This window comes from Melospiza melodia, chromosome 24 (assembly GCF_035770615.1).
Source record: "Melospiza melodia melodia isolate bMelMel2 chromosome 24, bMelMel2.pri, whole genome shotgun sequence".
In the NCBI taxonomy this organism is placed as follows: Eukaryota; Metazoa; Chordata; class Aves; order Passeriformes; family Passerellidae; genus Melospiza; species Melospiza melodia.
In genome coordinates this window covers 6,686,961-6,713,187 of record NC_086217.1, presented here as the reverse complement: position 1 = coordinate 6,713,187, position 26,227 = coordinate 6,686,961, and the positions used below count along the sequence as shown (strand labels likewise).

General features: G+C 54.9%; 1 protein-coding gene across 1 annotated transcript in view; it reads left to right on the top strand.

Annotated features, from left to right (window-relative positions):
* Positions 1-26,011, top strand: part of MYOCD (myocardin) — a 214,976-nt gene extending 188,965 nt beyond the window's left edge. Inside the window, exons 3-14 of the mRNA XM_063175672.1 lie at positions 2,391-2,456; positions 5,860-5,915; positions 10,348-10,423; positions 12,732-12,893; positions 16,804-16,979; positions 18,365-18,490; positions 18,978-19,231; positions 19,580-19,733; positions 20,094-21,035; positions 23,626-23,739; positions 24,613-24,670; positions 25,247-26,011. Coding sequence (XP_063031742.1) covers positions 2,391-2,456; positions 5,860-5,915; positions 10,348-10,423; positions 12,732-12,893; positions 16,804-16,979; positions 18,365-18,490; positions 18,978-19,231; positions 19,580-19,733; positions 20,094-21,035; positions 23,626-23,739; positions 24,613-24,670; positions 25,247-25,809 — 2,747 coding nt within the window. The 3' untranslated portion in view covers positions 25,810-26,011. The remainder of the gene's footprint in view (positions 1-2,390; positions 2,457-5,859; positions 5,916-10,347; positions 10,424-12,731; positions 12,894-16,803; positions 16,980-18,364; positions 18,491-18,977; positions 19,232-19,579; positions 19,734-20,093; positions 21,036-23,625; positions 23,740-24,612; positions 24,671-25,246) is intronic.
* Positions 26,012-26,227: the final 216 nt, after the last annotated feature.

Here is a 26,227-nt window from a genome sequence, read left to right as displayed (position 1 = left end):
AGTCCACAGAAATATTTAAGAGTCAAGTCATGCATCCTACTGCATGGGGAGGTCCAGAATGGGATGAATATTTGGTGGCTGAAGTAACTCTTTCATCTGTTGAGTGTGTGTGCTCCTGGAGGTGGCTGCTACTTGCACTGACCTGTCCTCACGTTATTTGACAGCATCACATTTTCCTCCTTGCCCTGTAGCTTAAGGATGGGCCAGATTTAGGAGATTTGTAAGCTCAGCATGGCCCATGATGAACTCCCTGCTTAGGGAAGGAATTGCTCAGCTCTCTGTCACCCCAGAGCAGTGGGTGACATTGCTGGCTCACAGCCTTTCTGCCCCTCAGCACAAAAACCAAGCTGGAGACCTTTTCATCATCATCCCATAGCCCCAGACCCCTCTGTGACAGTCTCACCACAGGGCAGGAGGCAGAGGAGGGGCTGTGAGGTGGAGAATGGACCAGCTGCAGGGGGATCTGAGGAATCTGGATACCAAAGTGCTGCTCCTCCAGTGGGATCTGGGGCATCTGGGTGCCCAAGTGCTGCTCCTCCAGTGGGATCTTGGGGGATCTGGGTGCCCAGGTGCTGCTCCTCCAGTGGGATCTGGGGGAATCTGGGTGCCCAGGTGCTGCTCCTGCAGTGGGATCTGGGGGATCTGGGTGCCCAGGTGCTGCTCCTGCAGTGGCAGAGCTGTGGCAGTGAGACCCCCAGGTTTCCATCACTTCTTGCAGCAGGGCAGATGATGAATCCTACACCCACCACAGGGGAAATCATCATCATCACCCTCCCAGCTATGCCCCAGGGGGATTTGTACCCTCTCCTTTTCCTCCTCACCAGCCTGGCTGGCAGCTGGCTGCTCCAGGGGGCTGGGGAATTGTTTGTTTGCTAGGAAGGGCTGGGAAATAAGCAGGAGCAGCAGGGAATGTGGGCACAGACTGTTGGAATCCCCTTGCCTGTGTGGATGTGGTACAGCACTTGGTCTGGCTGTGTGGGAAGTTGGAGTGCAAATGGTGCAAATAATTTGGCACCCGTGGGAGCTGTGAAGGGAAGTGATGGAGGATCCTCACTCAGATATTTTACAGCCTGCTGGGGCACTGCTGTGGCCTTGGCAAGGTGCTGTGTGTGACTGGAGAAGGCTTTGCTGTCTCTGGTTCCTGTCCATAATGTGGTATTGTGTAAATTGCCTCACTTGAAGGCAGGATTCTCTAATTCCTGGGACACTGGACCAGGACTAGGAGAGTAGAGAACCATTCTTGGGTGAGCAGCAGATTGGTTTCATTCTTGGCCAGTTTCTGACCTCCCTGAACTCACCTATCCGATAAAGATCCATCTCTTCCTCAGGGAAAGTGCACAGTATTGTGAGCAGTCACAGAGAAGGTTCTGTGCAGAGAAACTGGGGTACAGCTCACACCTTTAACCTGCCTGCATAGCCCAGGAGGAAACCCAGGCATGCCCAGAGCAGGGAGTGCCCCATTTGCTGTTGAGGGTCCATCAGGGGGTGACTTCTGCAGATAACGGGGTGCAGTGTAGGTACTCAGAGAGTGAGGGGCTAAATCCATGTCCACAGGCAGAACCAGCACTCACTGGTTCCATGGGAAAGGTGGTGAGGGTGGTGCCATGGGGCACAGGAGGGTTACAAACCCCCTGGCAGCAAGGTTTGCCAGTGATTTCAGCCACCAGCTTCCCCCTGGGTTCAGAGAGCAGCACACACACAGACTTCACCACATACTGAAGGCTGCATTTTTCCCTCACAGCAAGAATCTATCTTTGGTGTCCAAAGAAGTGCTGGAATTTGGCAGGAGATCATTGTCCCATAGGAAGCCTTCACTAAACATTTGCCCTGAATGTGAAACATGGTTTGTCCAGAGGACATGGAAAAGTCACAAGCACTGGCATCCCAGGGAGCCCAATGCTTTGGGGACTGCTCTGGGAGGGATTATTTTTCAGCTCCATCCCACATCCCAGGAAAGCTGTGTTGTGGACATGAGCTGCTGGCAGAGCAGGTTGCTCCCAAGGACAAAAATGCTGTTCTTGCCTTTCTTTTCCTTCCAAGCCCAGCTCAGTCCAGGCAGCTGAGGAGAAGCAGCCTGGGGCTGTGCTGGTGGGCAGGGAAGTTTGTGCTTGTTGTGACTGAGGTGTCTGTAGTCATGGCAGGCTGTACTGAGCTTCCAGCAGGACAGCAGGGAATGAGCTTTGTGTTTTCTTGAAGACAAATCTGCAAAGCAAAGGTGTAGAATCTGACTAACTCAAAGTACAGGCATGGTTCCCAGGATGATGGGATGAGCTGAATTGTTGCCAAGGCTGGTCCAGCAGTGCCAGAGCTGTGTGCCACACACAAACCCTGCACACATTGTCCCTGTGTAATCATGTCCCTGTCCCTGACTCTCTCTCTCTCTCTCACAGTTTTACAGCTCCGGCTCCAGCAGAGAAGGACCCGTGAGCAGCTGGCAGACCAAGGCATCATGCCACGTGAGTACCTCCTCTGCCTCTTCATCCCGGCTCATCCTGGGCACTGCTGGGGCACTGTGTGGCACCAGCTGCCTGCTCAGAGCTTCCATAGGCTGCAGAGATGTGGTGATCCCTGGTGCTGTGCATTTATCACACAGACTGTGATGGCCCTGCTCAAGCTGGAGTCAGGAGGGATGCTTGCCTTACACCATCCAGAATTTCAGCTGCAGAGCTCCCTGTCCCAGAGGTCACTTAGCAGGACAAGCAAATCCAGCTCCAGCAGGGGAGGCACAGAGCTGTGCACAAGGCAAGGGCAGAGAATTTCCTGTGCTCCTGTAAAGGCCAGGAACCTCTGTGACAGGACAAGGGAGAGGATGAGGGGGGTCCTTCCAGGCAGCTCTGGGAACTGCCTTGGCCCCAGTGCACACACCAACCCCTGGAGGAGTAGGACATCCCCAGATGTGTGCCCAGGCAGGACCCCACAGGGCAGAGCTGTCACTGCACCCCTGAGGCCATGGGAGCTGCTTGCTGCACAGTGACAGATGTGTTCCCCCTCTGCCCCCACCCAGCCCTGCTCACCTGGCATTCCAGCTGAAGGACAAACCCCAGGACAGCGTTATCATGAAACCATTCTGCACCAAAAAGTCAGAGCCCAAAAAGGCAGAGAATGAACACCATCCCCTTCTGCACCTGCAGGTGCATCATGAAAGCTGTAGCAGCACTGGAGAAAGGATGTTGGGAGCTCAGCCCTGCTCAGTGGAACACTCCATCCTGACCTAGCTCAGGCTCCATGTGCAAATCTGTGCTTACCTGGGACCCAGGTAGAGGATTCTCCTTTCTGTCTCATCAAGGACCCTTGGGGTCACTGCTGAGATCACCATTTCCCAGAGGCTGTGGCACTTCTGTCTCTTCTGGTTGCCCCTGCAGGCTGTGATGCAGCTCCTGCCTAAGCAGCAGAACACCACCTCTCTAAGGCATGGCCCTGGCACTGCTTGCTGCACCCTGTCCCTCTCCTGTCCCTGCTGGAGGATTGTCCTGAACCCCAGACACCTTCTCAGGACATTCTGGTCAGCACCAAGCACCAGGAAAACTTGAGCAGGATGACAAAAATATATCAATGATTTTAAGACTGATAAATGAATACTCTCCATTTTTCACCTGCTTATTTCTTTGGGCATTTAGATTTTATGCTTTGATCACAAGACTCCAGGGGCTGAAGCTTTAGACAAAATGCTGTGATATTTGTTAGAGCAATGCAGGAACATGGGGCAGCAGTGCCCCCTGAGAGGTTTGTGCACCTGGGGTGCTCTGTGAGGCTGTGCTGTCACACGTGGCACCCCACACCTCCAACCTGACACATTGCAAAGGGTTCAGCCAAATCTCTCTGATGGCAACTGAAGGGTATTTTCCTCTTACTTACAGCTTCTTTGCACTCCCAACTTCTAGGCTGACATTTTGCAGTCTGGTTTCTGTCCAAGAAGACCATTTTGGGAAACTTGAGCACAGTTCACTCACTGAAAGTAATAGAAGAAAAGGCACTTATGCCATTATAAAAACAAACAGGCAGAATTTAACTGCTAAATTTGACATCAAGAGGAAGTGTCAGATGTTAGCATTTCATACATGGGAGCCCCAGCCAGTTTCCCCATGGCTTGGGCATGTGCAGACATTCCTTAGGAAAAACAAGGCTTTGTTATCTGTATCTTCCCATGCCATGTTGGTTCTGAGGACCAGCAGGTGAGTCCCCCTGGCTGTGATGGACTGCAGAAATACCTGTGCTTGAAGGCCCTGCTGCTGTACAGCCACCCCCTCATCCTCACTGAAACCTTAAAACAGCTTTCCCCAGGTGATCAGCACCACACGCAGCACCTCTGCCCTGTGCCCCCAGCCCTCACCCATCTCATGCTGAAATGGCATCCCCTGACAATTTCTCTGACCTGGCATTGCTAGCAATGTCTTTATTTGTTCTGCAGGCTGATACAAGCTGCAGCACCCCCCTAATTCCTCCAAAAACCTTGGTAAATTACTAAACTCTGCAGCACTCTCCTCTGGAATAGCCCAGCAATGGTCAGTGCCTGCAGCACGCTGCCAACACCAGAACCTCACATCAGCAGGGCTGGGGAGCTCCTCTCTCTTGCTAACTCCATTTTCTCGTGTGCACTGTTTAATTTTGCTTCTGGTTAAACCAGCTGTCACCAGGGCTGGTGGCTGCTCACTGGAGCGTGGCACAGCAACACCAGCTTGTCTGTCTGTCTGTCTGCTTTCCAAGTGGCAGGAGCAGAAATGTGCCCTCTGTGGCTTTCTGGCACTCACTGCATGTTCCAGGGGTTGCCTGGGTGTTGACTACCAAAAGTCAATTCAGAGGGCCCCCAAAGCTTTCCTGTTTCTCCCCAGTCTTCTTTCCATCCTCCCCTAGACTGATGGAGGATAACAAGGCCTGCATGAAAATAATTTCTGTCTTTATTGGATCCCATTCAGAAGATGAAAAGAGAATTTCTGTTGCCAGACAAAGAGTTGCAGCACTGTTTCTGTGGGTCAGGACACCTTCCCCTTCCTTGTCCCAATGGGAACAGTTAGTTTTGTCTGCTTACACAGACAGAAAAGAATTTTTGTAGGATGTGAGAAGTATTAACCCCTTCACCATGCAAATTCTGCCTCAGTTTCTACTCCACCGCAGTAAAAAGGGGAATGTGCAAGATTCCCCATGACTGCAGTACAGGCTGCTCCATGGGGCTGGTGCTCACTGGTCCCAGAGTCACCAGGGATTATTTTTGGGAGCACCACTGGGTAAATCCTCTTTGAAGTCAGGAGATGCTGAGAACATGCTCTGCTGCTTGCCATGGGAGGTCCCAGATGTCACAGCTGCTTCTGAGCAGGGGACAGGACAAATGTCAGCCATGGTCAGTGACAGAAGAGGGATAAAGGAGCACTGGCAGTGCCCCACTGGAGGCTGCACACAGACCCCAGGAGCTGAGGCAGGTGTTAATCCTCCTGCTGGCCTCAAGCCTCAGCCACCTGCAGGTTTTACTTTCAGCTGAGGTCGCTCACAGGTGTTTGCTCTTCCCAGATCTGTCTTCTGGAGCTGTGGTGCCTTCCACACCTGCAGGGCACATGACAGGGAAAGGATTTCTCTGCTCTCTGCCGTGTCCCACAGAGCACTGTGTTTCAAAGCCTGCACCCCTCCCTGCCCACGTGCCTCCTGCTCTCCCCATGCTCTCCATCCCCCTGCTCTCTTGCCATGGACTGGCTGAGAGCATGGGATTTCCCAGAGCTTTCCTGAGTTATTTTTAGTCAGCACAATAAAGAGAACAGCTAGTTTGTGTTGCTATTTTTATGGCACTCATTAAAACGCTGTTGCTGAATATCCTGGTAGCTGCTTGCTTCCGCTCCTGTGCTGACTGCTCCTCTCTCTTTCCTGTTGCAGCACTGAAAAGCCCATCTGCATTCCATGAACAGCGAAAAAGTCTGGAGAGAGCCAAGGTAACTCCTGCAGAGGGAAGTTCCCAAAGAGGGAACACACCCAGGGGCTTGCTTTGCATGGTCACGGGGTTTGAAAGCACCTTGCACCACTGTCCCCTCCTCTGGCACCCTCCACGCTGGCCCAGCGGCCAAGGATGAGGGCAGGGCACTGCTCTGCCTCCAGAAATGCTGCCAGGCTCACAAATCCCCTTCTCTGAGCAGGGATGGTTTAGAAAAAGGGCAGATGGGGCATCTGTGTGCTGAGCTGTGGGGTTTTACAAAAGGGTTCAAGCAGGGCAGGGTTCAGCATGGCTTTGTCAGTCCTTGCAGTAAATTCCAACCAGTGGAGCTGCTGCTCCCCCCCAGGTCACATCCAGAGCTGCTCCTGCTGTGCTGGCTGCTCTGCACCCCTGGCAGCCAGCTCAGAGCAGGGAACAGGGTCAGACAGGGTGCAGGGCAGTGCAGGGGCCACCTCAGCCTGTCCCAGGGAACTCACACTTGTCACCAGGCAGGAGCTCTGCCTTTCAGCTCTGCAGTAGCCATTTCCAGGAAACTTTGAAACTCTGTGATCTGATCACTTTTTGGGAAATCACATTGGTTTTCCAATCACCAGCAATGCAGCCTTGCTCAAGCTGGAGGGATGATCCTAGAAAGGGAAGCAATTCATCGTGCAGGTTTTGCTTGAACACGAGAATTTGTTCCATTAATCTGCAAAATGTGCTTGCAGTCACATAGGAAAGGACCTTTGCAAGGAAGAATGATTGTGAAACACAGGGAAGTGCTCTTCTGAACTTAAACACACTCCAAATCACTTGCCCCAAGTCTCCCGTGGTAATAAATGGTGAGCATAAGAAATACAGCATGACTCTGAAAGATTAGTATGCTTAAAAAATTTCAAGCAATCCAAAGTATCCTTGAAGTGTCATATATTTTACAGTTAAAGTATACATTTGTGTCTCTTTGTCTTTCTCTTCAAAAGCTTTCACTGGCTAGTTGCCTGGGGAAAGGGGAAGGATGGTCTAGTCCATCCCAAACCATGAGCATGTTTAGAAAGTGCTAATGAAGACACTGAGCTCAGCCCATAATAAACATTATTCCCTTGCAAAGCTGCCCTGCTTAGACCTGGGAAAGGGAAGATCAGCAGCTGTTTCCAGACAGTCACTCCAAGACATTTGTTGTTTAGCTGATACTGCCCCAAGCTGATGTTGTGCAAACAGAAAGCAGATAACTGTTCATGTGTTGTGAAAGCTCCTCTGCTTCAGCTGATGTTAACAAAGCTCACATCTGAAGGGTTCATCATTTGCACCCCAGAGACACAAATGCAGCTCATTAACAGCCAGGGTCCAAAGGAACTGGAGTCACAGCAGGAACACAGCTGTGGGACAGCAGCTGGAGCTGAGCCCAAGGCAGGACCTGATCTAAGGATTAGTTGGACATGCATGATGTGAGTTTAAATGCACTCAGGTGCAGACACCAGCTTGCTCTGACCTGGCACAGGAACCAGACAAACCCACATGGTCCCAGCACAGGACTGTGTTGGTGGAAAAAGCTGTGAAAAATATGGGGGAAGGGTGAGGCGTTGTAAAGACTTTAGTAAATAAAATGTCTATTGTTTGTTTAAACATGTCACTGGCTATGTTAGAGGCTGGCACCAGGCCAGCACAGCAGACTTTGATGTTCTGTAATAGATTCCTGGGGTGGAGGACAGAGAGCAGGCTGGCTTTCCTGGGGCTGTCTGGCTCAGCACACAGAGGCTGCAGGGTGGCTGCCCCGGAGCAGAACAGCCCCACTGGGCAGGTCACAGAATCCGCAGAATTCACAGAATTCACAGAATCACTGGGTTGGGAGAGACCTTCAAGTTCATCGAGTCCAACCCAGCCCCAACCTCTCACCCAAACCCTGGCACCCAGTGCCACATCCAGGCTTTGTTAAACACACCCAGGGATGGGGAATCCACCACCTCCCTGGGCAGAACATTCCAGAACTTTATCACCCTTTCTCTGAAACACTTTTCCCTGCTATCCAACCTGTATTTCCCTCAGTGCAGCTTGAGGCTGTGTGCTCTGGTTGTGTCAGTGCTGCTGCAGACAGAGCCCAGCCCCAGCTGAGCACAGGCACCTTTCAGGAGCTGTGAGAGTGACAAGGTCCTGACTAAGGAGCACTGACAGACACCCACTGCCATGAGCTGCTCTGGTGCTCTCTGAACTGAAACCCAGCCCAAGCTGTTCTGCTGAGGCTTGAGCACATTACTGTGTGTATTCAGAGCTGGCTCTCTGTTTTTTTTTCTGTAGCACTTTAAAAGCTGTTTTACATCCTGTGCCCCAACAGCCATCTCACCTCTGGGCCAACCCACCTCCCCTCCCCTCAGCCCCCTCACTGGTCTCATCTCTGACCCAGGGGTGATGTCTGTGGCTGCTGCCCAGACCCTTCCATGGGCACAGACCAGGGCTGAGCTGACACCCTGTGCTCTGGGTTTGGAGTTGTGGGTCAGCTGCTGACCACTGGATTTTCCAGAGCCTTTTATACTTTCCCAATGCATGGAGTAACTGATTTCTGCCCAAGGCCCTGTCCAGTGACCACTGCAGGAGCATCTCTGGTGCATTAAATCTTCATCCATTGCAGCGCCAATCTCCTGGTTTAGCTGTGGCTGTATCCTGACCACAGCCCTTCCCAAATGTCCTCCTTGAATCTGCAGCACATGTATTTCAGATCATCAGCTGTGCCAAACCCTGGTGTGGTGTAATCAGTTAGCCTTGAATGATTCAGAATGAGGGAGTATGTCTTCTATCATTCAAGGCATTAACTAATATATTGACTAGCAGGAAAAATTGCTTTGTAACAGGATTTGATTTATTCTTGTTTAGACTCTGAGCCATTTCCAATTCCTCTTGTGATCCAAAGCTATGCTCCTTTTTTTATATTAGTCCTATCCAGACCAAATTTCTCTGGCTTGCATGTGAGAAAGCCATGGGAGATAATGTCAAAACATGCTTTGTGTCAAGCTGCATGATATTCATTGTTTATTGCTGTACCAGAAAACTGTCATTTCTCCATAGAAGGAATTTTGGTTGGTGTGATGGGATTTGTTCTTGATAAATCCATCCTGGCTGTTGCTCACCTTCATGCTATCTTCAAAATTCATTTCTACAGATTGTTTGATTGCTTGGTTCAATATCTTGCTGTCTGGTTTCTTCTTCCCATCTCTTTTAAAGCCAGCAATTACTCTCCTTTGCTCAGTTTCCTGGAGAACCATAGATAGCTGCTATTTCTCCAGCCTTATGTGTCTCCAAATTGTTTGGGAACATGTTACTCCTCTGAGTACCCTCTAACCTGCTCTCCAACGTGACAACTGGGGCTTCTTCTCTTTTCTTGCTGAAGGTTCTTGGCTGAGTCACCTGTTTGATAAAGAGCCATTTGTCTTTTTAGTGGGGATGGTTTCTAAAAGGCATTAAATCCTGTAGCCATCTCAGCAGTATGCTGAGAATTATTTCTCCTGTTTATGGAACACAGACAGCACTTTCCATTGCCTGATCCTGGCTGCAGAATCCTTATAAGATCTTTTTCTTATGATCCTGTACATTTTGTACTGTGGATTTCCAGTTTTGCTCCAGCTGCTTGTATTATTCTTTTATATTTATCCTTAAGATTTTAGTCTCTTTGAACTATGTACAATTTCTGTGCTATTTCTTCTTGCAGCTCAGCTTAGCTAAGAGCTTGTCTAAGTTGAGCTCTAGCTTTTCTTCACCAGAGGATAAGATTATATTTGTATTTTTGAGGTAATCTGCCCTCAAGGCTCTTTCTTGGCCCTTATGGATGGTGTTCCTGTAGCTCTGTGTGCCTCTCTGTTCCCAAAGCCATGAGGGGGTTGGCACAAGGCTCCAGGACCGTGTCCAGCACCAGCCCAGCTGCAGTGACTGCAAAGCAGATTTTCCCAAGCCCACGTCACAGCTTGGGTGGGGAACAGAGCACAAGGCCTGCAGGGCTGCAGGAAGGTTAACCCTGGTGGCTGACCTGGGTTCAGAGTCTGAGTGGGTTCAGGACTTGTTCTGCCTGATGTCTCACCCCTGAGTGCTGGGCTTCCCACAGAAGCCACTGCTGCCAGGGCATTCTGAGCATCTCAGAGGGGACAAGGTGGGCAGGGCCGCCACTCCCAGGGAATAGTGTCACCCTTCCTGTGTTCTCATAACACTTCAGGCATCAGAAGCCCACTAGTGATGGCAAAGGGCACAGAGTGGGTGCAGTGAACAGTCAGCAGCTTCATGCACCTTATTCTCTTTCTGTGGAGCTTCTGCCCAAGAACAGGACAGTGTTTCAGGGATGAGAAATGTCATTTAGGAGCTCACTCAACCCAGCTTGTGATAAGTTCAAAAGAATCATGGGATGGCCCAGGGGCAGGTGCTCTCAGTACCTTCGTGCTGCTCCAGGCAGGTAACTTTGCATTTGTGTTCTGCAGACTGAAGATTATCTCAAGCACAAGATCAGAAGCAGGCCTGAGCGCTCAGACCTGGTCAATATGCACATTCTGCAAGGTAAGAGTTTCTCCCACACACTCCTTGTGTCTCCTGCCCTGGGACTTGTGTTCCTCCTGCCCTTCTTGTGTTCCTTCAGGAATCTCATTGCCATTACCTTGTTCCAGCTGCTCATGGGGGGCAGACTCAAATGGGACATGTTGTATGAAATTGTGTCCAGAGCTGGTGTTAGGAAGCAGGACACACTTTTATTTCCTGACAGACGCAGTCCCCAGGCCACCCAGGCTTTCTCCCATCTCTGGCAGTGTAAGATGCTGTAGGGAACAGCTGTGAGAGAGAATTCTGCTACACACCAGTGCCAATATCTGATCATGAAGAGCAAACCCAGGGAATTTGTTGTCCAGGGCACTGAAATTCCTATAGCAGACCATTGTAGCACCTTCCCAAGCTGGGCATCTTTTGTGCTGCTGTAATTCTGGATATTCTGTGTGACAGCCCGTGCAGTCAGTGACACAGGCAGGGCAGTATGAAAAGCCCTGCTATCAGTCTGTGAGCCACAGCAGCTCTCTCCTCTACTCTCCCATCCTGGTGTTCCCTCTCAGGCAGAGCTGGCAGAGCTGGATCCCATCACAGACAGCAGAACACCACAGTGTCCCTCGTTATCTCCAGAGATAACAAGATCCTTAGAGACAGAGAGGATGTGCAGCCTCCCTCCCTCCTTGAGTCCTGTCACTTGCCTGGAAGAAGCAGATCACTCTCTGGCAGCTGTGACTGCTGCCCTCTGCTCTCAGCACGGATGCAATCTGTATTTCTTTTTCCCTCTGGCAGGCAGGAGGGCTGAGCCTGGGTCCAGTGCTGGTTCAGTGTTGCTGCCTTGCTTTTCCCCCGGGTTTTCATCTCAAAAAAAGCTAGCACCATTTCTTGGTGAAGAGATGGAGAGTGTGATTCCCTTAGGTTAAATAATGGAGCTGGGGGGCTGTTACCAGACATGGAGGCAGCTTCAGTCCCTGGGCATGGACAGGGACAGAGGGACAGAGACTGCAGAGAGCAGAGTGCCTGGCTGTGCACTCAGCAAGATGCATGTGCTGCCCCACACCCCCTTACCTGCACCCTCTGCTCACACATCTGTCCATCCTGCTCTGCATTTCAGAGCTCTGTCTTGCCATATCCATTTGGTGGATTTGACTTACAAATCCATTTTGTTCACAACTGGACCTAGAGGTGATTGGAACTGGCCAGGTGACACAGTTTGCAGTTGGACCTAGAGGTGATTGGAACTGGCCAGGTGGCACAGTTGGCATCATCCAAGTGCTTTACAGGCCTCCCTTTTGTTACAGTTCACCTTGAAGAGCTCATTTGTGTTCACTGGTCTGTATAATGTGAATGGCCCTAGAGCAGCTCTCCTGTAGAGAATTTCCGTGGTGCCAAGCCCTGTAGCTCATGTTCCCTACAATATCTCTTCCAGAGAGTGTCCAGGCTTTGAAGAAAGAACAACCTCAATGCAGCTGCTCTTGCTTTAGACCCTCCAGGGTTCAGAAATGATCTGGGTTAGGATCCCATTCCCTCACTACACATGCCTGGTCCAAGAGAGGAGCCAGACAGCTTTGTTCAGGAAATCTTTCTGTTTAAGTTGATATTCTTCTGTCACCCTTTAACAGCTTGGGGTTTCTCAGCTGGCTTTGGTAGGGCTGCAGTTTCCAGATCTACCTTTTCCTCTGCTCGTCCCCAGCTCATTTTTCCCTGAAGGCCTGAAGCACTGTAGTCATGTCACCTCCAAAAGTGCACAGCCAAAGGCTCAGTATTTTAAATTCCAGTGTAAGCCATTTACTCCAGTCAAGCACTGCCAGTGGTTCTGTTCTCCAGCTGTTTCCCATCTGCACTAACCCAAAAGGGGCCAATGGCAGAGAGAGGAGCTGGAGACCCTTTGGCCCTTTTTGGTGGCAGTTTGCTGATGAAGTTTCCATCACAGATCACTCCTGGTCCCTGCAGAGGCTGGTCCAGCTGTAGGCAGGGTTTGCAAGCCCAGGATGGTAGAGAGAGGCTCTTGCTTGGAAATGGAGAAGCTGGGCCTGAGGCTCAGAGAAGGACCCATGTCCCAAATCACAGCAGAGCAGATCCTGCTGTGACTGGGGACATGGGTCCTTCTCTGGGCCTCAGGACCTGTGTCTGGCAGAGCAGACCCTGCTGTGCTGAGCCACGCTCAGGTACCACAGCCCCAGAGGCTGTGCTGGAGGGCACCACATGGTCAGCTGGCTCCTGCTCTGTGCCAAAGCCCACTGTTCATGGAGAAATCCACTGCTGGGAAGGGAATCCTGAGTGCTGTGCCCACAGGAGCCCCTGACCCTGATGCCTCTGTTTGGCCTTTCAGACTCAGCTGCAGAGGGGTCCATCCAGTCCACCCAAATGAAGCTGAAAAGAGCCCGACTGGCAGATGACCTCAATGAGAAGATTGCGCTCAGGCCGGGTCCTTTGGAGCTGGTGGAGAAGAATATTCTTCCAGTGGACTCAGCTGTGAAAGAGGCCATAAAAGGTACTGACAGTGCATGTGGGTGTTGTGTGTGTGCATGGAGTAGGGCAGGGGCTGCCACAGTGACTGCAGGAAGTGACCAGCCTGGATGTAAGAGCTGCTTTTATTGCTTAAATTGAATTATTTTCAGAGTAACCATCCCAGTCCAGCACAGCCTGGGAGCACAGAGCTCTCATCTTAGAGCAGTGACACAAACATGCACCAGTGCTCAGCCACATTCCCCCAGAAGGAACCTCCCTTCTTACACCCCTTCCCTCCCCAAGGCTCTGAGCACAGCAGTGGTGATGTTGGAGAGAGGACAGTCCTTCCTTCAGCATGGGAGAGAACCCAACAGGGTTTGGTGGTGAGAGCAGCCCAGATTCTCCCACTCATGCCCTGCCAAGCTCTCACATCCCAGTAAATGGGGGTGGAGTGGCCCCAGTTCAGGAAGGCTGAGGGTTCTCTTTTATTTTTTACCTCTGGTGGTATCCAGGACCCAGCAGAGCAGGATGCTGCATCCCTGGGGTGTGGAGCACCCTTGGGGTGCTAAATTGCTGGAGAATATAAACAGGGCACACTCCTACCAGCCAGAGCCAGCACTTCTCTTATTCCTAAGCTCGGTTTTCCTCCATCACCTCCTCCCACCAGAGGAGGGAGGAAGAATCATCCACAATTACTTCCCCCACGCTGCTGTGGGAGCCAACACAGAGCAGAAAGGTGACTCAAATTTCACCAGGGCTCAGTGCCAGGACAGGGAGATCCAAAAGCAAAGAAAGGAGCAGGAAAGCCAGCAGGGTCCTGCAGTGACATGGCAGCAACTCTTAGTTTTAAAGTCTGGGACTGTGTCCCCATGTCCAAACTGACACTCAGGTCTCCAGTGAGACACTGAGAGCTGCTCTGTTCTGTTGCTCACAGTTCCTCAATTAATGGGATCATTTCAATTTCCATAGTCCCGTTTAAAAGGTCTGTTCTGGAGCTCAGAGCAGGCAGGGGACAATGGCAAGGTTTTGGGGAAGAAAGGGTCTTGGAGTGACAGGAGAGATGCCAAAAATGAGAGTGGAAACAGGAAGCACTTTGACTTTTATTTCATCTCAGAAACCATATTAAATGACATTAAATACTCCAGGCTCAGATATTGCTCTGTCCTGCCCCACAACTATTCCTGCTCTTGGTTTGGGGCTGTGAAAGGCAGGCTGTGTATGTACAGCAGCTTCTCCAGCCTGGCCCTGGAGCTGCTCCATTCCCAGCGTGTTGCAGCTCTCCTCTTTGAAGGTGAAATGTTCCAGGACTCTGCCTGAAGAGGAATTTTTAAGGAGAGTTCAAGTAAAATCTCCCCAGCCACTTACTAAAGGAGAGTACAGTGGAAAAAAAAAGGTTCAAAAAATCCCCCCCTTTATAAACATTTGAGGCAGTGTGAGCATGACTTTATCCCCTGGAGCTGAGGTTTGGAGACAGGAGAAATGAGCTTGAGTCTCAAACAGAGCATCTCTCCAGCTGCCTTGTCAGGAGCTGGTGGTAAACAGAGATTTACAGGACCAAACTGTTAAAAAGTCTGGCTTAAAAATGATTTGTTCAGTTTTAAATTTCTCCCCTTCACAATGCTGTTCTATCACATTGCTGGGGAAAAACGTGTCCTTGTAAGCCAGTTCTATCCCATTTAGGGTCAAACATGCAGCTCATTAGGGTCCAGCATTAGGTTGCTTGGTACCATAGGGTGCCATGAGAAGAAGATGGTGCAGAAACCATCCCTCAGGTTTCTGCAGAAGTTGAAGGATCCTCAAGCTCATTTTTGGAGTCAGAGGCACCTTGTGGTACTCACAATTTGGGGCAAAGGGCTGAACACATAGCGGAGATGAGTACCGGCACTTCTGAACGTTAAGCCTTTTGTTTTTGCAATACCAGAAAGATGACAGGGTTTAAAATCATTTTACTTTAACCTTGGAATCTCAACTGTTTATACAGTGGAAAGTTCAGCTGACGTGTTCCTCTAATCACCTCCGGCAGGGCGAGCACAAAGTGCCAGACCCCAACCGAAAGCCCCAACGTCGCAGTGACAGGAGGCTGCCAGTGCCCTGCATAGCTGAGCAGTGATACAAGGAACTTTTTTTACCAGGTCCTTGTCATCTCTTTGTCCAATGCGCTCCAGAGGACAATACCCAGTGCATTAGAAACAGCCTGGAGCAAACACCATCCTGCCTGAGATTACAGCAGGGACACGGGACTGAGAAACAATACGCTCAGGCCGGGCTGGGTGAGAGCAGGGCAGATAAGGGAAGCATTCCCCATTGGCACAGCCCTGTGGTATCAAGCAGCAGGATGCAGCACATTCCTGTCGTGCTCTGGGCTGTCGCTGTGTCCTGAAGGTCCCTTGTGCTCCCAGCTTTGGCACCACTTCCCAACACACACTCCCCTGTCAGCGCAGCAGGAGCCCTGCAGATCCACAAGTCCCCATTGCTTGGAGTAATTTGTCCCAAGAGGGGATGTCGATGCTGGCCTGCAGCTCCCATGCAGCCCAGGTGGCCCATGCAATGCTGCAGCTGCTCAGGGACCTGTTTGGGTGCTACCTCTGATGGAGAGGACACAGACCCTCTTTCCAGGGACAGCAATTTGAACACAGCTGCTCTCATTTCCCCAGCCCATGTCTGGGCAGCAGCTCAGGCAGGGAGCCAGGGCTCTGTCCTCGCCCACCCTGGCACCAGCAGCCACAGGGAGTGGAGATAACCCTTATCTCTCAGATAGGGCCAGGGGTCAGAGCAGAGTTGCGTGTCGTTGAGAAGGTGCACATTGCTAGGGCAGCAGCAGGGACAGGTGGAAGCTTGTCCCCAGGCCCTTCCTACTTCCCCATTTGTCACCTCACTATCAGCGTGCCAAGCTGCCTGACAAATGCCAGACATGAGCACGAGGAGATTACGAGTGTGGCCACGCTGCTCCTTCCTCTACCCCCACCTGCAGCTCTCCTGAGGCTCACATGAGACCTTTTTTCCTCAGCACTTTATTTATCATCAAACCTCGGGGTCAAGAGCCCTTGCCCATCTGACTAGCAGACAGCAGTGCAGGAGCTGTGCAGGGGGGGCAGCCTGGGGCTGTCAGGCAGCAGAAGTGGTTGGAATTGTGTCCTGTGGGTGAAATCTGTGCACAGAGACAGGATGTGGGAGCCTCTGTGCACCTGCAGCCATATCCACCCTTGTTGGCTCTTGTGCTGTGAGCAGATGGATCACATTCCGAGCTGATTTCAACCTCACTCCTTGTGCTGAGGACAGAGACCATGCATGGTGTGGGTGCTCAGCTCAGGGAGGGCGATTTGTGCCCCTCTGCCATCCCAGCCCAGCAGAGGGGCAGGATGGCAGAGCCCCTCCTGCCCCAGCCCCACCTGTCTGCACCAGCCCTGCTGTGCTGGTGGAATGGGCTCCTCCATCCCTTCCTCTCTCCTGTCCCAAGGAACAGGGGCCATGATCCCAGCTCCTCCATCCCTTCCTCTCTCCCTGTCCCAAGGAACAGGGGCCATGGTCCCAGCTCTTCCATCCCATTCTCTCTCCCAAAGAACAAGGGCCATCCCGTCTCCTCCATCCTCTCCTCTCTTCCTCTCCCAAGGAACAAGGGCCATAGTCCCGGCTCCTCAGATCCCCCTTCTCTCCGATGGGACACAGTCCATGATCCCAGCTCCTCCATCCCCTACTCTCTCCCTGTCCCAAGGAACAAGGGCCATGATCCCAGCTCCTCCATCCCCTCCTCTCTCCCTGTCCCAAGTGCCCTGTGCATGGCTGGAATCGCCCTGCTCTCCCCCAGCCGCGGGGCACCCCCGGAGGTGCCCGAGCCCCCCGTGTGCCCTCACCAGGGCCGGGGAGGGGGCGGCGGGCCCGGCCCGGCTCCCCACGGCTCACCCCGTGCCCGTGGCTCCCCGCAGGCTCTGACCGTGGCCCCTCTGCCCCCGCAGGCTCCCAGGGCGCCTTTCCCCGGCAGAGCGACGCCTTCGCCTTCGAGGAGGACAGCAGCAACGACGGGCTGTCCCCGGAGCGGCCCCGCAGCCGCGGCTCCCCGGGGCCCGCCGAGCCGCCCCCCGCCTCCAAGGCCCCGGAGCCGCCCCCCGCCGGCCCTGCCGAGGCTCCTCAGGTACGGAGAGGCCTCCTGGGCCCGGGGGACATGCGGGGGGACAGGAGAGACCCGTGCGGCACAGGGGATGGCACGGGGGATGGCACAGGGGAGCGACACGCGGGGTCCCGGGCCGGGAGGTGATTCCTGCCCTGTGCTCGGCACTGCCTGGGCTGCACCTTCCGTGCTGTGCCCAGTCCTGGATCCCTTAATTTAGGAAGGATGTGGGGATTCTGGAGCGTGTCTAGAGGAGGCAACAAGGCTGGTGAGGGGTCTGGAACACAAGTTCTGTAGGAGCGGCTGAGGGAGCTGTGATTGTTTATCCTGGAGAAGAGGAGGTTCAGGGGCGACCCATCACTCCCTACAGCGCCCTGACAGGAGGGTGCAGCCAGGTGGGGTCGGGCTCTTCTCCCGGGGAACAGCGACAGGACAAGAGGACACAGCCTTAAGCTGCACCAGGGGAGGTTCAGATTGGACATTAGGAAGAAATTCTTCACTGAAAGACTGGTTGGGCATTGGAATGTGTTGCTCAGGGAAGCGGTGAAGTCACCATTCCTGGAGGTGTTTAAGAGCCTGGATGTAGCAGTCAGTGCCATGATTTGGTTGACAAGGTGGTGTTAGGTGACAGATTGGACTCGACGGTGACAAAAGTCTTTTCCAGCCGTGTTAATTGTGTGATTCTGTGACATTCTGTGTCATTCTGTCATTCTGTGACATTCTGTGACATTCTGTGTCATTCTGTCATTCTGGGACCGCGGGGGGACCGCGCTGCGCGGGGCCGGCGCGCCCACTGCCGGCCGGCGTGGGAACTGCAGCCTCGGGGAGCGCCCACTGCCGGGGTGGAGAGAGGGACTGGGGGGACTGGGAAAAACTGGGGGAAACTGGGGGAATGTGGAGGCTGGGGGAACAGGGGGACTGGGAGGAAATTGGGGGTAAAATGGGGGAATGTAGAGGCTGGGGGAACAGGGGGACTTTGGAAAACTGGGGGAATGTAGAGGCTGGGGACACAGGGGGAATGGGGGAGCTGGAGTGGATTGAGGCAGACTGGAGGGACTGGGATGGACGGGGAGTAAAGGGAGGAACTGGGGCAGGCTGGAGTGGGGGAGGACCAAAAGGATTTTGGCCATCCACGGGTCAGCTGAGAAGAGTGGGCTGGTCTGGAGGATACTGAGGGGCCAGCTGTGATCGAGGATACAGGGCTCAGGTGTAATTGGGAGGGCTGGAAAACCAAGGAGGAGGCAGAGAACTGGGAAAGGACTGGGATAGACATGATGGGACTAGGATGCACTGAGGCATCTGTGCGGATTGGGAACAACACGGGTAAGGAAACGGGGCACCAGGAGCCCTAATCCAGGCTGGACAGCCCTGGACCCGGCCCCACAGCCCCTGTCCCCTCTCCCTTGCAGGACCGTCCCCCCAGTGCCGATGGGCACGCTGCGGACGCTGCCCCGGGGCAGGGCAGCCAGTGCGACAGCCCCAAGCAGCCCGCGGGGCAGGAGAGCCCGACGCTGCCGCTGCCCTCTGCCGTGAAGGTAATGCCGGTGCCTCCGGCTGCCCAGGAGGGGAACCAGCCCGGGGCAAACCAGCCTGGAGTGCCCATGTGCTGTGCCACTCTGGTTCTGGCCTTAAAGGCTTTGAATAATTCAGGCGGACATCCTTGTGTCAAAAACTAATTTAATGAATTGTGTTGTGGTACAAGATATAACATTACACCTTGCTAGAGGCAGCTGCTTGAGTCCTGCACTGAAAACATCCCCTGGGGCTGGAGCAGGAGGAGATACCAGGCCACACTGGAGCGCCTTCCAGCAGGGAGGGTCATTCTCCCATCTCACGTGCTCTCCAGCCCAGCTGAGATGGGACACAGTGCCAAGGGAGTGCCCCACAGCCAGGCTCAGCAGCTCAGAGCTGGAGTGTCACAGTGCCAGCAGGAGCTGCCTTTGTTCTGTCCCAGGCCTCTGGGGTCCCATGGGGATGGCAGGAGCTCTTCTCACCCCTAATTCCTTTCCTTCTTTCCAACAGTCCAAATCATCCAGTGACAGCAAGAACCGTCACAAAAAGCCCAAGGACACCAAGCCCAAAGTGAAGAAGCTCAAGTACCACCAGTACATCCCTCCAGACCAGAAAGCAGAGAAGTCCCCTCCACCCATGGATTCTGCATATGCCAGACTGCTCCAGCAGCAGCAGCTCTTCCTGCAGCTCCAGATCCTCAGCCAGCAGCAGCAGCAGCAGCAGCAGCACTTCAGCTATCCTGGGATGCACCAAGGGCAGCTAAAGTGAGTGGCACTGTGCCAGCAGCAGGACTTGCTCCTGTTTCTCTCCAGGCTTTCCCTTCTGTATCCATTTGTACCAGAGTAAGGCGATAGAGGCACACCACCAAAACAGAAAAGCTTGGGAACAGCACAGACTCCTTCCAAACCACTCTGGCTTTGCAGTCTGGTTGAGGCACCTGTGATGGGATACCAGCTATCCCCTGCAGCCCAGCCTGGTTTTCCTTGGCCATCCTGAAGTCTCACATAGGGGACAGCAGACCCAGGGGAGCAGAGGGATGGGATGCTGGGCACAAAGACCTTGGGGGAACAGACAAGTTACCCCAAATCTCCTTTGTTATTTTGTTATTGCAGGCAATCAAATGAGCAAATGGTCAAAAGCTCAAATCCTTCATCAACTTCTGGCAACAACACCCCTCTTTCTCCAGTGAAAACCACCTTTTCAGGCCAGACTTGTGTCTCATCTATCAAGCCAGGCCCTCTGCCCTCCAACCTGGATGATCTCAAAGTGAGTGCCAACTTTGTCACTGCAGGAGCAGAGTGTCACAGCCTGAGTGTGCTGCGCTGCCTCTGAGTGTGCCAGGGAGTGCCCCAGGCTGGGAGGGGCCGTGTTAGAGATGAAACAACCTGAGCCCCCTGCTCTGAGCCACCCAGGAGAGCAGCACAGCCCCCTGGGCAGGGCTTGGTCACTGGGGAGGCTCTGAACACCAGGGCTGGTTGCTCTGCAGGTGGTGAGGGGTGCGCTGCTCCAGCCTGTGCAGCAGCAAACCAAAGGTACAGCTTCTTGAGGAGCCAAAGGATAATTTGATCACTGTCAATAAAGGGGCACACCCCTACAGAGACTGACCCCAAGTGATTTCCCTTGCAGGTGTCGGAGCTGAGGCAGCAGCTCCGGATCCGCGGCCTGCCCGTGTCGGGCACCAAGACGGCGCTGATGGAGCGGCTGCGGCCCTTCCAGGAGTGCAGCAGCAGCACGGTGCCCAGCTTCAGTGAGATCACCACCGTCACCTTCCCCGTCACCCCAACCAGCACCCTGTCCAGCTACCAGTCCCAGTCCTCCACCAGCATGTTGTCCAATGGTTTCTACCACTTTGGCAGCACCAGCTCCACCCCGCCCATCTCTCCTGCCTCCTCTGACCTCTCTGTGAGCGGCTCCCTGCCCGACACCTTCAACGATGGGCCCATGGCTTCCCCACAGTTTGGCCTCCAGCCATCACCAGTGCAGGGCAGCGCTGAGGAAAGCCTCATGAGCAGCATGAACGGAGGGAGCATCCAGCTGGAACTGGAAGGGATAGACACGGAGAAGGACAAGATGCTGGTGGAGAAGCAGAAGGTGATCAATGAACTGACGTGGAAGCTGCAGCAGGAGCAGAGGCAGGTGGAAGAGCTGAGGATGCAGCTCCAGAAGCGGAAGAGAAGCAACGGCCTTGAGGAGAAGCAGCAGCCTGCTCAGCATTTCTTTGGTGTCCCCATCAAGCAGGAAAACACAGTGTCCAGCTGTCCATTTGCATCCAAACAAATGGCCCTGAAAGGCCAGGCGGGCAGCTCGGATAAGCTGAGTAACTGTGGAGTGCCACAGGTGCCCCACATCGTGAACAGCCACTGCTTGGAGCCCGCCGGGCAGAGCACCATCACCTCCTCGACATTCCTGAGCCCGCAGTGCTCCCCGCAGCACTCTCCCCTGGGCGCTGCCAAGAGCCCCCAGCACATCAGCCTGCCGCCGTCCCCCAACAGCCACTACCTGCTGCCCGTGTCCCCCGAGGGCCGCAGCGGGTCCCCCCCGGGCAGCAGCTGCCTCCGCACGGCCCCGGTGAGTGCCAGCCCAGCCCGCAGCCCTCCGCTCGCACCACGCGGGGGAGGCCCTGCACATTCCTGCTGCAAGCGTCCCACATGGGCAATGGCATGGAGGCTGAGAGCACTGCAGGGTCCAGTGCAGGGTTTCTTCTGGGGAGCCCTGCCACCGCGGCCAGTTGTCCTGGAGGGGTGACAGCACAGCTCTTGTGCCCCATGGAGCCCTGGCACAGCTCCTGCTGCCCTGGGGAAGCCCTGGCACAGCTCCCCTCCTCCCCAGCACTGCTCTCTCTGCCCCTAGGTGAGCCCTGGCAAAGCTGCCTGTGTCCTGGGAGCATCCTGGCAGAGCATCCTCTGCCCTATGGAGCCCTGGCACAGCTCCCTCTGCCCTGGGGAGCTCTGGCACAGCTCTCTCTGCCCTATGGAGCTCTGGCACAGCTCTCTCTGCCTCTGGAGGAGTCCTGGCAAGCTCCCACTTCCCTGGGGGAGCACTGGCACAGCTTCTCCTACCCGAAAAGAGCCCAAACCCAGCTGCCTCTCCCCTCAGGGGGAGTCCTGGCACAGCTTGCTCTGCCCTTGGGGGAGTCCTGGCACAGCCGTGCCCCATGGAGGCCTGGCACAGCTCTGTACACAGCAGGGACGCCCCAGCGTGGATCCCTCAGCTCCTGGGAGAGCCCTGGCACAGTTCCTACACCCCTGGGAGACCCCACTGCAGGGCTGCAGGCCTTCCCAGGAGCTTGCCAAGCCATTGTGGCTCCCAGCAGCGTGTGAGGGATTTTCACCACTGAGCTGGAGGAGAGCAGTTCCCCTGGGGAAGCCTTTTCTCAGGGAGCTGGAGCAGGGCTGGCAGCCGAGCTCTGCAGTCAGAGAGAGCTTGTGCCTCCCCACCAGGCCAGCACAGAGCTGTCCTCAGCAGCCACCACTGCTCACTCAGCCCCCTGGACAGGCACAAACACTTGGGGAGGGGGACATGCTGCACAAAACAGCTCAAGGCTCTGATCACAGCAACCCCAGTGCCCTCCCAGGTGCCCATGCAGTGCCAGGTGTGCTCACAGGGGTGTGGCAGGGCAGGCTGGGTGTGTGGGACAGCCCAGCCCAGGGCAGGGCTCTCCCAGCCCTGCACAGTGGCCCTGAGCAGGCATTGGGGTGCAGCCCTGCACAGTGGCACAGAGTGGGGCTCAGGAGCATGGCAAGGTAGGTGCCATGGGCAGCTGGCAAACAGCACAGCCAGGGAGGTGGCAGAGGGCAACAGCTCAGGGTGAGGAGGGCACAGGCAGAGCTGCCAGTGGAATGGGCAGGGAGGGCAGTGGGGCTGTGCAGGGGTGAGGAGGTGATGGGAACACTGGTTTGGGTGGTGGGGAGCAGAGCAGGGGATGCAGGGGGTGACCCTGGCACTGGGCACTGCAGCAGAGCTCTGGGGGCAGTGGGACACAGGGCTGTGAGCTGGTACCCAAGAGAGGCACCGGGGCTGCTCTGGACAGATGGACAGTGGGCAGTGAGGCTCAGGAGGGAGCTGTGACACCACAGGGGCATCTCCACCTGCTCCCTCACTGCCCAAGGGCAGGGGCATCGTCCCATTGTGTCCTGCAGCTCGTCCCAACTCCACCATCACCCATCCTGGACCTCCCTCTGCTGCCTGCAAGGGGCTCCTGGGGGTGAGGGTCCTTCTTCAGCAAGAACTCTTCCTTTGTGCCCAGCACTGCAGTGCTGCTCCCCATGAGCCAGGGGCAGTGTTCCTTCAGGCTCCCTCCACAGAAAGGTGGCCAGGATGTGCATGGCCAGGCAGAGTGACCCCACTGCTGCCCTGGATCCAACCCACCTGGAGGGACAATCCCCTGGGGCTGGTTTTTGTGGGACAAGGCCATGGCCAGGCAGCAGGGAAGGACACACGAGGGCTGGAGGTGATGGGGACAGCAGCTGACAGGCACTGGGCTTCACATGCCATCCATCCTGGAAAGGGAGCCTGGCAAAAAGCTGGCAAAGACATGCAGGTGTTTGGCACAGGCAGAGATTTCCCTCTTCCCAGTGACCTTTCCTGGCCTGAGCTCTGTGAGATGCCCCCTCAGGTGGTGATGGGGAGGGCTTGGGGTGGCCGGGGAGGTGCCTCATGTGGGGTTCACACTCTCTGAACCTGAGAGAAGCAGAGAAAAGAATGATCAAAACAATTCTTACCTCATTTATTGCCCCTGTGCTGTTCACAAGTGGAATGCATTGTGGAGATTGTTCACCTGGAGGGAATTGGTCATTGGATTCTGGTGTGTGTTTTGATCATTCTGTTCTCTGCTTCTCTTGGGCTCAGAGAATGTGAATCCCACCCAGGCCAAGCACAGCTGACCAGCAGCAGCATCTCTGCCCTCCCCTTGTCCTGCATGTCCCCAGGACACCAGGCTGTCCTGTGCCACCTGTCTGGCAGTGACAAGGGGCCAGCCTGGCCCTGGCTCTCAGAGCTAGCTCTGGGGCTGCTTTACCTGCCTCTGTCCTGCTCAAAGCCAGGCATTTTGGGTTGGTTTGACCCACAAAATTGTCATTTTCCCTCATTAACCTCAGCAGGATGAGAGCCAGGGCTCCTGCCATGCACTGACTCCATTTCCCTGTATCTCCCCATGCAGATGGCTGCGCAGTCAGGCCAAAAGTTTTCTATTTCATCCCCAAGTTTTTCTAAGTCAAGCCCAGCCCTGTCAGAGGTAAAGCAGCCTCCACCCTATGAGGATGCAGTGAAGCAGGTAACTGCATGGTTTCTGTTTTCTCCAGCCTAGGGCTGCCCCTGCTGTCTGTCTGCAGTCAGTGGGACTCAGCTGCAGGAGTCCCACCCTGTTCTGTTCTCTGGGCAGGACAGACCTGTTTCCATGAGGAATGGGCTTTCCTGAAGGGTTGGTGCTGGCTAGCTGCCACAAAGGAGGACTCACTGCTGGGCTGGATGGTGTCCCCTGTCAGGGCTCCTGACACCCCCCAGCTCCCCTGGTGCCAGTGTGCTCTCTTTGGGTGCTCAGTGCTGTGTCAGAGACAGACCCTTGAGCATTCCCAGGTCACCAGGAAAGCTCATCCTGCTCATCCATCTGCCCCTGAGCCATACCCTGGAGCTCTGTTCCTGCAGGGAGGACTGGCCATCACCCAGGAACACCCAGAACACCTTCCTTCCCATCACTCTGGGAGCAGCCTCACTGCTGGGACTGCTGGTGCCTTCGGGAAAGTGGAGTGATACTGTTAGCAGGTTGAAAATGGGTTTATGCCAGCGTGCAGGAGATTTGCAGGTTCTGGCCAGGGAGAGGAAGGAGACTGGGCAGTGCAGGGAGGGCAGACAGGCACGTGCCAGTGTGAGGTGCCGGGGCCAAAATGCTGTGTCCTGAGGGCCCTGGGACAGGGCAGGCTGTGGTGGCCACAGGGCAGAGGTTGGCAGCAGGGAAGGTGCTTTGCTCATTGTGCCACATCCCTGCAGTGCCCTGAATGCTGCTGCCAGCCCCGTGTTGGTGTGGCCTCTCTTTTGTGTGGGAGGAAGCCATTTGTGGGGTCTAGAGCCATCCTTTCTGGGGTATAAAGCATCCAGCTGGCTTGTAGCTCCTAATGGCCTCTCCTCTCCTCTTTGTCGTTTGCTGCAGCAGATGACACGAAGTCAGCAGATGGACGAGCTCCTGGACGTGCTGATTGAGAGTGGAGGTATGCTCTGCTTCCCTCTTCCCCTCTGGGGCTCCCCCTCCAGCTCAGTGCACCCCAGCAGAGCTGCCTGAGTTGAGCACAGCTTTCCCCTGCCCTCCCTGTGCCAGCAGCCACTGAGATTGAGCCCAAAAGCACATTGGCCCTCCTGGACTCTGCTCCTGTGTGTGCCAACCCTTTGGGGTGGTCTGGGCTTGGCTGTCACCTGTGCAGAGAGAGGGGACAGCAGGACAGGAGCCCTGTGCATAGCACTGCCAGCCCCTGCCCACACAGAGCCCCCAGTGCCCCCCATTCCCAGGGCTGCCGGTGCCATCTCCCACACTTCTGCTGCCCTTCCCTGTGCAGAGTGCTGCCTGTGCCCTTCCCCAGCCCCTTGGGGACAGCTGCCAGTGCTTGTGCCCTCGGGACTGTGTCCAAACCCAGGGGATAAGGTCAGAAAGCAGGAATGTGTGAGGGAGGGTGGGCAAGCAGTGCCACTGGGATCCAGCAGGTCTCCAGAGGGATGCCCAGGAGGTCAGCTGAAGGGCTGTGGTGGTGGGCACTGCCAGGGCACCTCAAACCCTTCTCCTTTGTTGACAGAAATCCCAGCCAATGCCAAGGAGGATCGTTCCTGCCTGCAGAAGGTGCCTCAGATCATGGTGTCTGCGGGGAGCTCGGCTGGCCCTGTCCCCAAGGGCTCTGCCCCCTTCGAGCCGGGGCCCCCGGCCCCGCTGCCCTTCGAGCACTGCCCGGGCAGCAGCGATGCCCACCTGGAGGTGCTGCTCAACAGCCCCCTGGGCAGGGTCAGCGAGATGGCCCTGCTGAAGCTGGGGGCAGAGGAGCCCCCCTTCGAGGGCATGATGGAGGGATTCTCTGGCAAGGCCGCCGACGAACTGCTCAACTCCCAGGAGATTTTACAGACTCCCCTGTCGCCCATGGACACCCAGCTGTCCCCCTCCCCTGCCGAGGGCTCTGCCTTGCAAATGAGCTTCACTGAGTCTCCGTGGGAAACGATGGAGTGGCTGGACCTGACCCCCCCCAGCTCGGCCAGCGGCTTCAGCTCGCTCACCCCCGCGGGGCCCAGCATCTTCAACATCGACTTCCTGGACGTGGCTGACCTCAACCTCAACACCAGCATGGACCTGCACCTGCAGCAGTGGTGAGGGCACGTGCTGGGGCAGGGGGCTGTGGGCCTGCAGCAGGCAGCACAGCGCTCCTGCCGTGCCACAGAACGTGCAGGGCTAACGAGTGCCTCGTCCAGGGCAAACTGGAGTCATTTCCCAGCATATAGACTTGTTTGGATTTCCAGTCACTGAAAATTGACAACACAGCTCTGGTACTTTGGTTTTCCTCCATTGACACAACCCCACAGAGGACACCAGTGCCTGAAACAACACTTCCTTTGATTGACAAGAACTTCCATTTTCTTTCCTTAATCTTTCCCCCTCCCAGTTTTAGCAGTCACTCTTGTGAGAACTGGAGCAGCTCATGACAAGACTGTGTGGTGAGGTGACCTCACCCGGGTGGCAACAGGAAATCATGGAGAGGGAAACGCCCTCTCCTCTCCTCAGGCAGACCTGT